General features: G+C 43.5%; 1 protein-coding gene across 5 annotated transcripts in view; it reads right to left on the bottom strand.

Annotated features, from left to right (window-relative positions):
- Positions 1–16,408, bottom strand: part of LOC124951777 (nephrin-like) — a 73,358-nt gene that overhangs the window by 55,496 nt on the left and 1,454 nt on the right. Inside the window, exon 1 of one of the 5 annotated variants that reach the window (XM_047500652.1) lies at positions 5,763–10,046. The exons of 2 other annotated variants lie outside the window; for them this stretch is intronic. In XM_047500652.1, the coding sequence (XP_047356608.1) occupies positions 5,763–5,967 (205 nt within the window). In that variant the 5' untranslated portion in view covers positions 5,968–10,046. Of the gene's footprint in view, positions 1–5,762; positions 10,047–16,408 lie in introns of those variants that run through there. 2 more of the 5 variants (XM_047500654.1, XM_047500651.1) reach the window with 2 other exon arrangements.

The following is a 16,408-nucleotide window of genomic DNA, read 5'->3' as shown; positions in this document are numbered from 1 at the left end:
CCTGATCTTTAATCGATATCCAAGGGCTGTCAAAAAGCTGCATCGAGAGGATTGTTCCTCGCAACTGCAATGCATTTTTTTCGCGAACGCTTCCACTTGCGCATTAACGCGAAACTATCGAATTGCGTGCCCGCTCTTATTCCATCCTATTTCCATCCTATCCTATGAAAATCGAGTGTCGATCCATTCGGTCACGGAACACGAATATTAATACGGACATTAATAGAATTTGTTCATTAGGCGGAAAGGTCGTTTCGACGAGGCGCTGCGTTGGCGAATAACGGTTGATGGTTGCAACGGACCTCCCTGCAGCCGCGGCACTTTATCCACCATCTTTCGCTACATTTCTGCCAAATTCTGAATCCTCGCGTTGTCACTCCACTCCGTTTACGTTGCAACGACGGGCCTCGTTCAGGATCTTCCCATTTATTACTTTTTGGATCGTTCCAAAGTGACGAGCTTACGAATAATGCCTTGAAACAAGGAGCGATCCGCTTTAATAAAGCTTTACGAAGTTTTATTTTCGACGAGTATTCGACAGATATTCGAAATGCATTCGAAAGGTATATTATAGAATGAAGAGATGGATGGGAATGAGAGAGACAACTGACTCTCTCTCTCTCTCTCTCTCTCGGCTCTATTTCGAGTTAACGAATTCACCAACGAATCGACGCTTCGGAAGTAGAATTTTTAGGCGTCGCGTCGCTCGGAATAATCAAAAACGTTTTGGCGATACACGATTCATTCGTGCAAACGTCATCGACGAAATATCCTCGGGCATTCTCGAGAAATTCGCTCGGTGCTCGCTTTTTTCATTTGGCGCCGCCGAATCAAGGTGAGAGAGCGAGAGAGAGAGAGAGAGAGAGATCTGTTTCGTTTCATTCAATCGTCAAGATACCGACAAGTGGGGTACACTTGGACGATTTCGTTGTGAATTTCTTCGACTTTCTTTCGTTCGATCGACTCGACTCGTTATATTCCTCGAATAGCACCGAGCGCTCCTCGTTTGCGATTCGTCGTGCGCACGGCGCATACGCTCTGGAAATATTCCGTCCGCATAGGTATATATCCGCGTGCATAAACAGGAGATGACGCGAGCAGGCTCAACAAGGGGTATGCGGCGTATACATATGCATACGTCATTATGATAACAGTTAGTACTGCATTATCAGTTTGTACCGTATTAATGTATAGATAATATATGTTGCGAAATAAAATTTACGATTTTTATGCTCGCTTATCGCCGAACATTCGTTATACGTATTTGGCCGCTTCCAAACCATTAAAACGTTTAAATAAACGACTAATACCTTAAATAATAATTAAGTAGTAAGTAAAGATGATAAAGTAGCTTTTAATTCTAATTCTCGCGAGTCGAAATCGAAAAGGGTCGATCGATGAAGCGATCGTCCATCGGAACGAACACATTTCCCATCTCCCTTTTTTATTCCTCGTTCGGGAAGCTCGAAAGGAAGCATTCTTCTCGGCCGAAGAATTAACGACGTAGTATCGCGACAGTACTACTCTCCTCCAACTTTCAGGGAGAAAGATTGTATGAACGTTCGTTAACTCGTATCTTACGTTTGTTGCCGCTTGAAAAGCCACGTCGTAGTACTTCGTATGACGAACTTTTCAATTTTATTAAAGCGACTTTCGACTTTGGCAAAAAAAAAGATTGTAGGGTGGCCAATTAAACGATTAAACCAATAAAGATTCATCGAATACTCAGCAGGAACGTCGGATAGTTAGGTTAACGAAGGACGACGATAGACGACGAAATCAAAAGTTTATAAACGAAAGATAGGCGTAAAGCCGACTCGAAAAAGTTATAAATCGTTGACTAATTAACTCCGAAAATGCGCTTGTAAACGAGTCTCCTTTCTCGTCGCTAGGACGTTTCGTCCTTTTGGTGCTCGCGTCGGCGTCGAAACGAAACAAAACGAAAACGAAAAAAGGAATCTTTGAAAAGTGGAAGGTTTGACTTTGCGTCGGACCGTTACGCGCAAGTGGTTCGATCGATCGTTCGAGTTAAATCTGCGATCGCCTAATTTGCCGGTAATTATCATTAGAGAGTGGGCCACAGCGAATGATGGATCGTTTAAGTGCTCCGGAGATAATTAGAAGCAGATATATATATATATATGTGTGTGTATATATATATATTATAATCGAGAGTAACCAAGAACGCATCGACGCCATTGCAATTCGCGTTACTCCCGCCTTCGAGAGGAGATGGAGAGATGGATGGAGATATGGAAGATTTTCGATTATAACCGGCCTTCTTTACGGATGAAATTCGACGAGAGAACTCCTCTGGCAGTAGTAGTAGTAGTAGTAGTAGTAGTAGGATCGAAGAATGTTACTCTCGCCGTTGGGAAATCCTTAATCCACCACCCGTCGTTGTTTGCTCTCGGCCGCGCGATGTTTCTCTGTAATTGGAGCCTCGAAGTGATTCTGGCAAAGCACGAGAAGTAGAATGAGGAACGCGTGTAGATAGCGACCAAAGAAATGAAGGAAGAAAGGAAGGAAGGAGAGGCGCGTTACGGAAAGTACCACCGGCTACTAGAGGTTAGAAAAGAGAAAGGGATTCGTAGAGCACGCCGTTGAGTTCTCTCGATGTAATGGAAAAAGTTAAATGACCGAACGTAGGTAGAGGCGAGGATTTTTATTATAAGCAAGCTCAAGTTTAATCGTTAACCAAGGAAATATGAAAATAATCTCCTTTACGTCGTTATCCATGTACTCTTCACGAGATTTTCAGGAATTTACGGAATTAGGCGTTAGAGCGAAAAGACCGGGGTAATAGATCTTTCGTAGAGAAAATTTGATATCCGTAAAGGAACGAAGCTGTTGTTGACCAAATACTTATTCGGGACGAAATAAAATGCTCTCCGAGAGATCTTCTACCTTTGTCTTTTTTTTATTTCATAGCGCCAACGAAAAGACGACGCGACTCGCGAAAGGGGGGGGGGGGAAAGAAGAAGAGAGCAAAGCGTTGCATTTTGAATGGGGATGGAACGCGCGCTTTCATTCCCCGTATCAAGTATACTCGCGCGTATCTTTATTTTTTATTCGTTAAACTTGCGCTATTACGATTTCTGATTATGACCCGCACAACTCGTTATATTACATCGGAATTACCGAGTGAAATCGAACGAAGCTCTTTGTTATTTATAAGCTGTAGGTATAAACGATCGCTTGAAAAAGGTATATCTTGCAGGTAAATTTAGAATGTTGGAAGGGAATAAGCGTGGAATGTTAGAAGGAAGCTTTCAAATAGCTAATAATAAAAATTGTAAAATACGACGCGAGCTCTTTTTACTGACTCGATGAACATCGTCTTCGTATTCTCGAACGCAGCTAAACTCAATGTTTATCGTAACTTTTAATTCGCCGGTTAAAAGTTTCATTCATATCTTGATAAAGTTTCGTTCAATTCGTTACATAAGGAACCATTCGCGAAATAATCGGTTAAGTCGAACACAATAGGCGCCCGTATGTCGAATCATCGAAAAGAGAAATTATCGCGAAAGGGTTAGACCGTTTAAAGAGAAAATCTATGGCGGGCTGACGTGCGATCGGTACTCGATACTTTTCGAAAGTACATAAGTAAGGACCGTGAAATATGGCTTTCAGAGATCGTTAGCCCAACTTTGAATTTCTCCGGATGCATAGACCCGCATGTGCATCGTATATTTATTACATCTCGTTTACTATCTCTCTCTCTCTCTCTCTCTACCATTTGCACCTCTCCAAGGTATTTTCGATTCGGTTATCGTCGCGAAGCTCTACCGTAGCATTTAGAATTTGGAGTATCTGCTGGTCAGGAGGCAGCCACCCCTTGATCCTCGAGTAGTACACCTTCTTACCTTCGTTCTTCGAGTGATATACGAGCTCGACTCCGCGCGCTCTCTCTCTCTCTCTCTCTCTCTTTATTGGTATTTGCGCGCAACCTCGATTTACTGCGAACGAACACGTGAGTTTTGGTCGCGGAGAACACCAAACGAAAAAGATGGCTAATGTTCGAGGTATCGATTTCTAGGGTTCGCTTATTCTTCCTTCTTTGTTTCTCCCGTTTGAATTAAAGGAAATTAGGCGTTTTCGACTCACGAACTGATTTTCAAACCACCAAGAAGTAAGTTGAAATACGTAGTTGGCGTTCACAACCACGTCCGAGTCTATTAGCGCGTTAATGGACGAGTTAGTTGGTGGCTTTCGCCGAACCTTTTGGTCGGTCTCGTCGCGGTTTTCAACTCTACTCGTTTGCCTTATATTTTACTTAGGCTTTAATAACTTCACTCACCGGATGCCAATACGATTTACCGAAGCCAATTACGTCGAAACTAAGACGTTAAATATTATATAAGAAGATGCTGAAAAGAAAGTGAAGAAGGAAAAAGGAGAAAAAAAAAAAAAAAGAAAAGACTTTCGATGCCATGACACGACTGTGAAACATTTCCGAGATTCGTGAAAAATTTGTAGGAACGTAAATTCCCTTTTGATCGTGCGATCGTGCTTCGCGTAACATAGGGAATCTCAAAGGTCAACAGGATGCGTTTAACGAGCATGGAATCGCACGAAGAGGAAGAGGTGCGTGCACCTACCGGTACGCCGACATCTACAGGTTGTCGATTTCCGTTCCTCGCGTGACAGTCTCTTTCCGTCGAATTAATTCAGTATTTTTCAATCGAACGGATTTAATTGATAAACCGACTGGAATAAATCGCATTCCGTTTCGAAGCTTAATAAAGCCATTATTCAGAGCGTTATCAAATAGTGGATATAGACGCGGTGGTAGTAGCGGTGAACAGAGAACACGGACGATATTAATTGTGGAGGTACACGGCCTATGCCTGTGCTACGTCGAACTCTGCCTGCATTGGTTACAATAGCTTTCTCTCTCTCTCTCTCTCTCTCTCCTCTACGCTCGGAAGCGCATCGTTCGAGTTCTTTCCGAGCGAAAACCGCTGACCACCGAGCCGTGCTTTATTTCCATAATTTATTCACTCGCTACGTTTTTTCGTCGGCCATCGACTTTTCTAACCTAGCGATTTGGATTTTTCAGGAACGTTTCCGCCTTCTATGCGTTTCCTTCGACCCTTGATATTTCGACGAATCGAGATTTCGCTTTCGAGAAACACCGGTAACCGATACGAGCGCGGCGGCTGAGCCGTGGCTTTTGTGGAGAATTCTGTGGAGAATTCTGTGGAACTCTCTCGAATGCGTTTTTCGCCCATTGGTCGACGTCCGTGGTCGATAAATTCGAACGTTTCGCGGCTACGCGAGAGTACGCGAATAGGAAAGCTATGGAATAATATCACGGGGATTGTTTATGTATGTAAAGCCTCGTACTGCGTAGTTATCCATAAAGTCTAAACAATCGGTAGTTGGATCCTGTACTAGCGAAATAAACGAGATCGGAGCGATAATACACGGAATTTTTCAATTCAAAGTTACGAGATATGCGAAGCGATAAAAGCGTTTCGATAGAAATAACGAAGGTAATTAGGAGAAACGTATTCTACTACGGCGACGACGACGATTCCTCGAAACTAAAAGAAATAAGGTCTCCTTTCAAACAGACAGAAATTGGCTAAAATATCTCAAATGTCCTTGTCTGTTTACGTTTCTCTTGGTAAAAAATATAGATATACCCATGTTCCTCGCGTAACGTAACCGCATAGTAATTATGAAGTTTCAAAGTTCGACGAAAGGTAGGAATAAAAAGGAGCGGTGTGTAAATGGGTGGTAGCGGCGGTTACCTTGCTCGACGCAGTCCTCGTTGCGGCTACGACGAACGTCTAAGCGTCGATACGTTCTTAGCGGTTCGTGCAAGCTGTCTGCAACTTGCACTGCAGCATCATCCAGTTCTTTCTGCAGGTGCGGGAGAGAGAGAGAGAGAGAGAGAGAGAGAGAGCGAGGCGGGAAGCGCCCCGAGCTACTCTGGAGCCCACGCTTTATTTCCATAATTCTTTCCGTATGATCTTTTTACTCCACCCTTATTCAGCCCTGCGCTTCATCCACCTTTCCACCTCGTATCCGCTTTCACAGGGGATAACCTCCTCTAGTGAAATTGTGTGTTTCGTTTCGATGCCTTCCTATATCTCTGCTCTTTCTCTATCTCTGTCTTCATCCTCCTATCTCCCGCTGTCCATCTTCGTTTACTTTCGATCAAAAACTCTCACCAATGATATTTGGGTACTGACATTTTTACTTTTCACATTATAGATAATTAATATTCATTATTAATATCCATATAATATGAAATTGGAATGACGATAAAAATTTCGAATCTTCGATATTAATATTATAATTATGATAATGATCTATCTCTTTTGGATTTAAATGAAAACTACTACATCGGAAATGATATTTCTGTTAACGAAAAATATCAGTTTTCGTTGTTAAACGCGTACCGAAATAATTTCAATTTTATTTAAAATCACGATATCTAAACCATTTCGATTCGATATCATTCGTTGTACCAACGTATATGATATGACGACGTTATTATTGTAACGATAAAGGTGTAATGCATCACAAGCGATACAATTTCAGCTCGAAGATTCTTCTCTCGCTTTCTTATTTTTACACTTTCTATCCTTTTTTCTTCCTTACTTCCTTTCTTGGTAAGCCCCTTTACCTCGCCGACCGCATCTCCCTTACGTCTCTTGGTAAATAGTTTTAAGAGAAAAGTTTATGCACCCTCGTAGAAGGCAGGCCCTCGTAGATCCGATATCGACATTCGAAGCTTTTCCTTTTCTTCTTTTTCTTCTTTTTTTTTTTTTCTTTTTCTTTTCTTTTTTTTCCTTTTTTTTCTTTTTTTTCTTTTTTTTTTCTTTTTTTTCTTTTTTTTTCTTTTTTTTTTTTTTTTCTTATCCTTTTTTCTTGGTCTCCTTCGAACACTTTGGATGATGGATACCAGGACACGGGGCCGAGTTCATCTTGGAGAAATTGGGTTGTCTCGGGCGAGAACGATGAGACACGTGGATTTTCGATTATGTCGCCGATAGGTTCGGATCGAAAAAGTCGGCGATGTAATTTAAGCGTAATATCTCGAAATATGTATGGTTATTTTCTATCGCTCTTTTATCGGTCTTTTCGATCACCGACGGCCGATCGGTACGTACGCACGCACGCACGCACGCACGCACGCACGCACGCATATTTTACATAAAATCACGCGTCTTTTCTTTTCTTTTTCTCTTCTTCTCGGACGCATCGAACGCTTATACGGAATCTGGAAAAATGGATAATATGGATAGTCGAATGGATGAATTTTATTTTAATTTTACAAGAATTTCTCGACTATTATATTTCGAAGAGTAATATCCCGGGAACGTCGATATATCTCCCCATTCCGTTTGTGTCCTTTATCGTTTCCTTGGTATTGTTCTTTAGGCGATACGTAGGATAGTTTGTACAATCGGGGGACTCGTCGTCGTTCGTCGAACGTCGAATCGGAAGGATCACGAGCCGATATAATTTTCAATTACTACTTACTCTATAAAAATCGCACCTGATATTTCTTGAAATTTGCTTCTAATTTTTCACTCGAATAGCGTAGAATTACAAAGGCAGATTTCACGTTTCTTCGACAGGGAGAAATATATAGAGGCAAATCTAGAAATATAGTCGAAATGAAAAAGTATCGTTTTTTCGAGCGACGCTTCGGCCGTAGCTCGAAATTGATTCGACGAGGCGCGCGTGACACGCAATTCCATTCGGCAGAAATGGCCGAATGTAGGCTATACCTATATTGGAATATTCGAGCATTCCCAAGCATCCCCGATGCGGCTGGAGAATCGCGAGTTAACGCGCGCTCAGATAGAATATCTTTTCCCTCCCTCTTATTCAGCAGCTAACCGGGGCGAATACGAAACTGTTGGATATACGTGTGTATATTTCACACACACACACACACACACACACACCTCAATATTATCCTAGTAGGTATGGAGTCGAAGAGGTCAGCAGACTCTCTCGGATGCGGCTTCGAAATTCAAATCGTCGAAGGAGAGATCGATATAGACGACACTGCCGACAACTTTTGTCAGAGGAAATAACGAATCTCGAATCGTTAACGCCGTTTAGAATAGAATTCCGTAAATATATCGTTCGGTGATGCGGAAAGCGAAAGAAATGATTTGCATCGTCGTTCGGTCTATAATCAAAACGATTACGATCGCATTCGAGCCCGAGTAGAGTGACCTGATGCGAATTAACGGTAAAACAAAAGTGGAATGGGAATCGGAGCGTATCGATTTGGTTGCTCGTACCTCTATTTAACATCCTTTGCGAATGAACGGGAGGTATGCCTTGGACGCGCTCGTTTTGACATCGTCGTCGTTCCCGTCATCGTCGTCGTTGCCGTCATCGTCCTCGTACCTCGTGAAAGAGTCAAATAAGCTAAAAGCTCGTCGACCGGGGAAAAAGGATAGCGCAAACGGACAATTTCGCGCTACCGATATGTATATATATATATATATATATATATAGGTTACATATACGTATATCGGTTCTAATACGTTCTATGGAGGTGAGTCCTATAGTATCAAAAGATCAACGCGGGCATTCGTAAAAGCGTGAGCAACTCCTATCCATTGGAGAAATTCGAATGAAAACGAAGAGAAATCCGATTGAAATTTGACGTTTCGTTCTCCTTTATCTTTATTTTCAATTTTTTCCTTTTTTTTCTTTTCTTTCCTTTTCTTTTCTTTTCTTTTTCATCGGTCCCTACTAAAAGTTCCCTACTCGTTAAGATTCTTTGGAAAAATGATTCAAAAGGAAATTGGTACGTTCTTTTGCGCAAGACCGTAACTCAATATACCATATAGATATTCGAATGTCATTGCAAAGCATTCGCGATATTCTCCATCGAGAACGATTTGCGCTGAGCGCTGTTAGCGACGGCGAGCGGTTCGCCGCGTACACCGCAACCCGTCACTTCCGGTTAATCGTCGAGGTAACTCGCGCGCTAACGTGCCCCACTGTCTCGCGTTAGATTCTTTCTCGCGAATAAATTGCATTGCTTCAAGATTCTCGAGTATGTGAAATCGATAAATTTTCATCTCGATTGACGTAGATCGTTGGATGGATATATAGCGCGTTCTTACAAGTCTTATTATAATAAATATTCCTCCTCCGAGGCGTACCACGTACGCGTATACATATGTACGTAGAAAGGGCCACCGGTGTGCAATCCGAGCCACTCTGGGTCGTCCACCGTAAAACGTTTATGATCTTGCGACTAAGCGGAATTACAAGTGCCGTTGGTTTGTAATTGATAGACGAGGGGAGTGCCGTCAAATATATGTAAACCCGATGCGTCGCTGGATTATTACGTTGGGTGCAATGGTTAATATAATACAATCTACAATTGGATGCACGGAGTAGAGCCGTAAAATGGAGCAAAGCGCGCGCATCTTTGCAGCGTATTATTCTATCTCTATCTTTATCTCATTCATGGCGTACAACTGAATTTAACAATACCTATTAGAAAAAGAAAGAGAGGAAGAAGAAGAAGACGACTAACGTGTAAATGGCGATATGGTCGAACGTGCCTTTTTTTTCCCATTTTTGCTCAAGAAGGACGTCGTTACGACGCCACAAGTGCGTCCTCGACGGTTGCTGTAGCCTGCACTTTCTTCTCTTCTTTCTTTTTCAACCTTACGAAGCTTGACCTCCTCTTACCTTGTCCTCTCTCTCTCTCTCTCCCTCTCTGTCTGTTTCTCTCTCTCTCTCTCTCTCTCTCTGTCTGTCTGTCTGTCCGTCCGTCTGTCCGTCTGTCCGTCCGTCTGTCTGTCTGTCGGTCGGTCAGTCCGTCCGTCCGTCTGTCCAATAGTTTTCGGCGACGCAGAATTTTTTATTACGCTGAGCCAGTTTCACCTGACACAGCATACGATAACGAAGGAACGATGAATCAGTAGAGCGACAGACTTGACTCTTTTACGAGCCACGAGGAAACCCGCTCGTTTGGTATCCTTTCCTTTCATCGCCTACTTCCGTGTTATCCCTCGTGAAAAGCATGTAAATCGTCTGGTTTGCTCTTCCGATAAAAGGCTCTCCTCGCGACTCGCGTGCAAACTCTTGGAAATCGAAGAATCGATTTTCTCTCACGTATATATATATATATATATATATATATATATATATATATATATATATACCTTTCTACGTACATATGTACTTTTCCGCGCGGGAATGAATTTATAGCGATAAAACGTAATTGACGCTAGGCGAACGTCCGAGATGGAAGACGAGACGGGACGACTGTACATACGAGGGCACGTTACTCGAAACTAAGATTAATGTTCTTCGTAAAGGCGAAGTTTGATGCTGGAGTTTCCAAGACGCAGCGAGCCCGAAGAGTGGATTTGAGGAGGGACGGTTCTAATCGCCTAATTAGTTATGCGACTCGTTCTCTTTTCGATCCACCTTCCTTTCAAGTTGCGTCCTAGGTATTTTTTCGCTCGCTGCAAATACGTACGTTTTTCATTAAACCGAAAAAAAAGGAGAGAGCCGCAAAATGAATTAAACGAATCGTAGTTGGGTCTTTTTGGATACAGACTAGCGTAAAGGGAGGAAAAAGTTAGTAACACGAGGTGGATAACAGTCAAGGGTGGAGAGAATATGTTTCCGTGCTTTGCCGTCATAGAACGTTCGCATTAACGGGTCGTAAGTACGCACACATAAACGGCACTTACTCGCGAAGCGTTTATAGGTTAAAGTCCCGTGTTGTCGCGACATTAAACGGCAGGCAGGCGTAGTCGAGCGCGCGGACGTCCTTTTGCCCCTTTTTCACTTCCCCGCCTACCTCTGAGTTACGATCGTATTTGACCTTTTCGTGGAGCGAACCGAGTAGGTGCGCGCGGAACTCGAAGGTATTTGCACTATGAATCGTGGCTACGTCTAGGGAAATAAATCATGCGTTTAGCTACGGAGTAAGGAACTCTGCGTTCGTGTACTTTTTTACGTGGGAATATGTACCGGCACGACTTTTTTCCCCGGGCTTTCTAATATTTCGCCGAAGGAACGAACTGTGGAAGGATAAAAGCCGTTTACCCCCTGCTCGTATCCGTTGCTCGGGATATAAGAGTTAGGTACGATGAGAGAATTACTTTCTTCCTTCTTCCTCAGCCACCCACCCCTCTCTCTCTCTCTCTCTCTCATATTCGAGACGCGTACCAAATTAGAAATTATATTCCATCTTCCGCTCGGCAAAATCGTTTATTCGTTATCCCATTATTTTCTATTCGCCTTGGCAAAGTTTGACGAAGAGATGCACATGGAAATAATAGGCTTCGGCGGACTTTGGTATCGAGCAGTACTGTTAGTATTGTTTTTATTAGAAATAACGAAGCGTCTCGTGGCGCCTTAAAAGCTAGAATTCTGTTGTAGCACGTTTCAAAGATAAGCTTCGAACAATAACCATGGGAGTACGCAAGGAGCGTGCGAGCGATCTTCTCTGAGTAGTTTGCTTTCAGTTTGCATTTCACTTTGAAATACTTACGAGCTAGCTTAAAGTCCAAGTTCCATCGACGTTTCGTCGACATCGTCTTTCACCTCCTCGTTTTTCTTTATGTTCCCGCATAGGGCGCGATATATCGTTTGGATTAAAAAATGACTTTTCAATGAGTTTCCATCGTATGGACTTGTAGTTTATCATAAATTTTAGATATTACGTAACGAATACCTCGTTCGTTCCTTAATGATACTTGCGCATATATATAGTTTGCCGGAGACCTTTGCCACGTAGGAGTCTGCAGTTAACTTTGCGATCGGGCAAATTCGCTCGTAGAACTCGTCGACTAGCCATCGAATGAAACTCCGTCTACGACAAAGCGAGCGATGTGAAAGAGAGAAAGAGAGAACGGGAATGGGAGCATCCGAGCGTAGAGTAATTCGGTTTCCATCGAAAGTAGGGTTGGCTCATTAACGTACGAGTACGAGGGACGAAAGGAAGGAAAGAGGAACGAAATTCTGGGAAAAGGACGGTGGCAGCGGTTTAAGCTAGCACTGCTTACGCGCGTGGCGTTAACTTTTGCTACGACGTCGACCGACACTTTAGAGCATTAAAGCTCGCGAATTTAGCTCGCGAGTTTGACTCGTGGTGAAACGCTCGTTAGGGATTCTTCTTCGTCGTGGCTCGATTTACGCTGATAACGTTTTCATTATTTATCGGATTTTCGTGAAAAAGGAGTTTGTAATGGCAACATGGTTCTCTCTAATTCACCCGTCGTTGAAATCGCGTAGAATCCAACTAGCCTCGACGACATCGGACCATCTTTCGTCTTCTCGAATAGCGTTTGAATCGCGTCATCCATCTTGAACGTAATTTAGACGTCGGTGTCTTTGTCTCTCTTTGTGAGATACGCGCGAAAGGACTCTCGAGAAATTACCGTCGAGCGGGTACTAGCTGTCGCTGCGACGTGTAACGCGATCGTGGATAGCATCGCCAGGAGCCGAGTAAGCACCTCTCGTACTTAGCCCGAGTTCAAGAGTACTTATAGGATATGAAGATTGGCAAGATTAGCGCTGAAGATGGGCCGGGTCATTACGTTGCGTACGTAGCGCAAGTAGGTCCCTGAGAGAGTAATACAGAGATTATCGATGCCCTCGGCGTATTGTCCTCCATCAACTCTCGAGCGTTTCTTCTTACCAAGGCATGCTAAAGGAGGGAAGGAATAACTCGTTTGGTTGCGCGCGAGATATAGGTAAACTTAGCTGGATAGAGGAACGTTGTGATACGATGATGACGGAGAAGCGCTTGCCAAAGCGAGTTGCACGATGGAAATAAGTAGGGCGTTGTATACGTCCTCTCTCTCTCTCTCTCTCTCTCTCTCTCTCTCGCTCGCTCTCTCTCGTTCTTAAAAACTCTCGTAACGAGTATGAGATTCGCGAACGACCGTTCCGGATTAACGCCGGGTATAATAACGTTTAGAAGGTCTCATCATCGATAGAACCCCCCCCCCCCCCACGGCGACTCACTATTCGCGAAATGTTCTTCATTAGAAGACCATTGTGAATTATTCCGTCGGCTATTAGCCATTGACCCGAGAAAATCTTGAAATCTCGTTATCGGCGGATGGAGAAAGAAAGGGGAACCGAAGGAAGCAATTTGCGTGATCGAGATCTCGAGACGTTTCACGGTGAATGGCACTACTTCTACCATCGGCCTATCGCCTGTCTGCGTGTAACTACGAAAACGATATAGGACATTCTTCGTACCTACCTTCCAAGAATCCTCGAGGAACAAGCGAATCTCTTTCCTGTTTATTTTCTCATTCAAAGTAAGATCGAAAAGTAAGATCGAAAAGTAAGATCGAAAAGTAAAATCGTATAGAATGTAGTAAAGAACGATAAATAAGATGAATAATGCTCGTACAAGCGGTGTTAAATTCGAAAAAAATAAGGCGAGTAATGGGTCATGCGAGAGGAGAACGCGAGGATGGTGGCCAAACGCGAGGATTCTCGAGGATTGGTAAATCGGGACGAGGGGGTAAATCGAGGCGAGGGGTAGGGTGTCGAGGGGTGGTATTGTTACGCGAGATAGTTTGCGTTCCTTGTACCACTCTCGAGCCTTTAAGTAACTGGAGCGGACGAATAATAACGAAGAAATAACGACGAGAGAGGTGTGCGTGCAAGCGTAAAGAGATTTTTTTTTTTTTTTTTTTCGTGTCAAAGGAAGGAAGAACGGAAGGGCGAGAGGGAGGGAGGGAGGGAGGAACGAACGGAAGGAAGGAAGGAAGGAAGGAAGAAGGAACGAACGGAAGAATGAAAGAGCCGTAAGAACGCAATGACTTTTCCCCTTTCTCCCCTCGACCGTTTGCACTTCTTTCCTTTCCATTTCTACCTTTCCTCCATCTTCTAATAATGGCGATGTCGGGTTTAGGTAGATACGCGCAACGACAGTGGCAACTGTCTCATCGAAAATGGATACCTCATCGTCGCGATCTAACCCCCCCCCCCCTCCCCTCCCGTTAGACGTAGCACTAATTCTGCAAAGCCACAGGGTTTGGAACTCAGCCAGGCTTGTAATATTCAACGCTTGACGGCACTCGGCGCGTTAAATTAAGAATAGGGTGATGTCGTGGTCGCGGTAATAATTTAAGTCTTTATTCGTGTCTCTCGGTTAATAGTACTTTTAGCTAAAAGGTTTTTTTCAAAGATGCCACGCGAGACAAGGGATCGCTGGATGGAAGAAGGACTATTCTTTGGAGAGTCGTTCGACAGGATCTCTAAGGTCATATAAGAAAATGAATGCGGCCCTCGCGTGGACGAGTCATTCATTAACGTTCATTCACGGGTAACGCACAATTTCGATGCATAAGGATAGAGGAGATCTTTCGATAAACGATGACGGTAGCTAATAAAATATTTTCTCAATGAGATTCTATTGGGAACGAACAGATATCGTGCGGTTAAATGACACGAGGTGGATACTACTATATAATAGAAATTCAGTCGTCGGGGACGAGCATAGAAGGTACGGTAAACGGGAAGGGGGCAGGGACTGCGCGCTCGCATAAATTAGCATGCTAATGAAACGGTCGCACGGTACAACGCCGCGAGTATCGTTGTAGAATTAGAAAGAAAGGAAAATGAATTTCGAAATCGCCGATTAAAACGTAGCCCCGTATAATTGCAAGGAATAAGGATCGCGCGTGAAGGGGCAAATGGGAAGGGGTAAAAAAGATGAACGTGCTCGAATTCTCTTTTCGAGGAAAAATGGTAATAAGCGGGAAGAGTGACGGTGCGACGCTTAAACGACTTTCAAAAATCAATCGAACTTGTCTTGCGTGTTGCGGACGCGTCGAGCGACGTTCGGACGCATAATACGACCGTTAGAAATTTGCCCGAACGTTTGTACGTGCGCGTGTACGACTGGAGAAGAGTCGTATCGCGTGGGTACGCGCACGCTCGCGCGTATCCGCCTTCGATCGATCGAACTTTGTCTCGGAGATGACTTTGGAAAACGCGTCGAACCCGATATTTACCTTTACGCGTCTGCTCTCTACGGCGACGAGCCGGGTTTTTAAAATTCCATGAATCGGAAATTGGAAGAGTCGCGGGCCAACGGCCGATGGAGCGTTACAAGGGTCATTCCTCGGACGTACCATATTCGATTTAATAGAATATAGTCGCGAGGCTTGACTTTGATAGGCAGAGGGACCTAGAGCGGACGGATGGACGGAGAGAAGATAGGTACGCTAGATTGGAATCTGTTTGTCGAAGGAACGATCTCCCGAGATCCGGCAAGTTTCATCCGATGATAAACCGACCGTCTAATCTTCTCGTCGATCTTCTCAGCGCGCGCGCGCGCGCCTCTATCCGCCAACTGCCTGTAATGAATTATCGCTTCTTAAGCAGGCCGCCATCCTCGAGATTGGAAGCAAGTTTTTCTTACGGCTAGATTGTTTAATAAAATTGCGCTATTGTTCGCGAGTGCTCTTACCTCAATAACTTTGCCAACTTTCTTAATTCGATCAAAGCGCTCCGTCGCTTCCTTTTTTTGCAAAGGCAATTTCGTTATCGGCTCGATAGATTTCTCTCTCTCTCTCTCTCTCTCTCTCTCTCTCTCTCTCTCTCTCTCTTATTTCCTGATACACCGGAACGGGATTTGTAACGAGATTTGTAAGCGAGAACAAACCAAGAAAATTATTTTTAAGACTCCAAGAAAAGTCGTAGACGAGAAAAGATCGATATCGTCGTTTTAAAGTGCAACTTCATTCGAAAGGAGGAACTTGCCGCCGCTTTGCGTTCTTGCCGAGCATTTTCCATTCTCCTTCGATTTCAAGTTCGGGACAAGAGCTTCGACGACTTCCAAAAGAATTTAGGAACTCGAACTCTAGTTCTAAGCCTTTTAAAAAGTTTACTCGTAAAGATACTTTTCGAAGGTTATTAAAATGTAGCGAGACGAGGACTTGGGTAACTTTGGAGAAACATTTACAACCCATATATCCCGGCCGATAAATGTTTCTCGACCATTCTTTTTTCCTTTTTTTCTTTTTTTCTTTTTGCATTTTATTTGCTCTCGACGTCCCTCATTCTTACTCTATTCTTTGACCTCGCGTTTCAACGCGAGAACAAAATCAAAGACGGCCCGTAGTATATATCTCTTCGGCGTAATCCACTTGGAACGAATTTTTCGATCGATCCTAACGACGGTGGAACCGTTCGTTAACGGTTTTCATCGGTGTGTAAAAGCCATTAAGCCTCGAACCGGAACGAATATTATCATCGTAATTTTAGTACAGCGCGAAAATTTTTCTTTTTTACGTCTTTCGGCTCGCGTCTAGAGAAAACCAACGTTTTTTCGTTAAAGAAATTCGTTTTTCGTTATTAGTAATCCGAAGCGTTAGTCCCAAAATATTGGGAAAAATGTTAATTCCCGTTGTAACGCCCG

Source organism: Vespa velutina, chromosome 9, assembly GCF_912470025.1.
Source record: "Vespa velutina chromosome 9, iVesVel2.1, whole genome shotgun sequence".
NCBI classification, from domain to species: Eukaryota; Metazoa; Arthropoda; class Insecta; order Hymenoptera; family Vespidae; genus Vespa; species Vespa velutina.
This window is presented reverse-complemented; position numbering and strand designations above follow the sequence as displayed.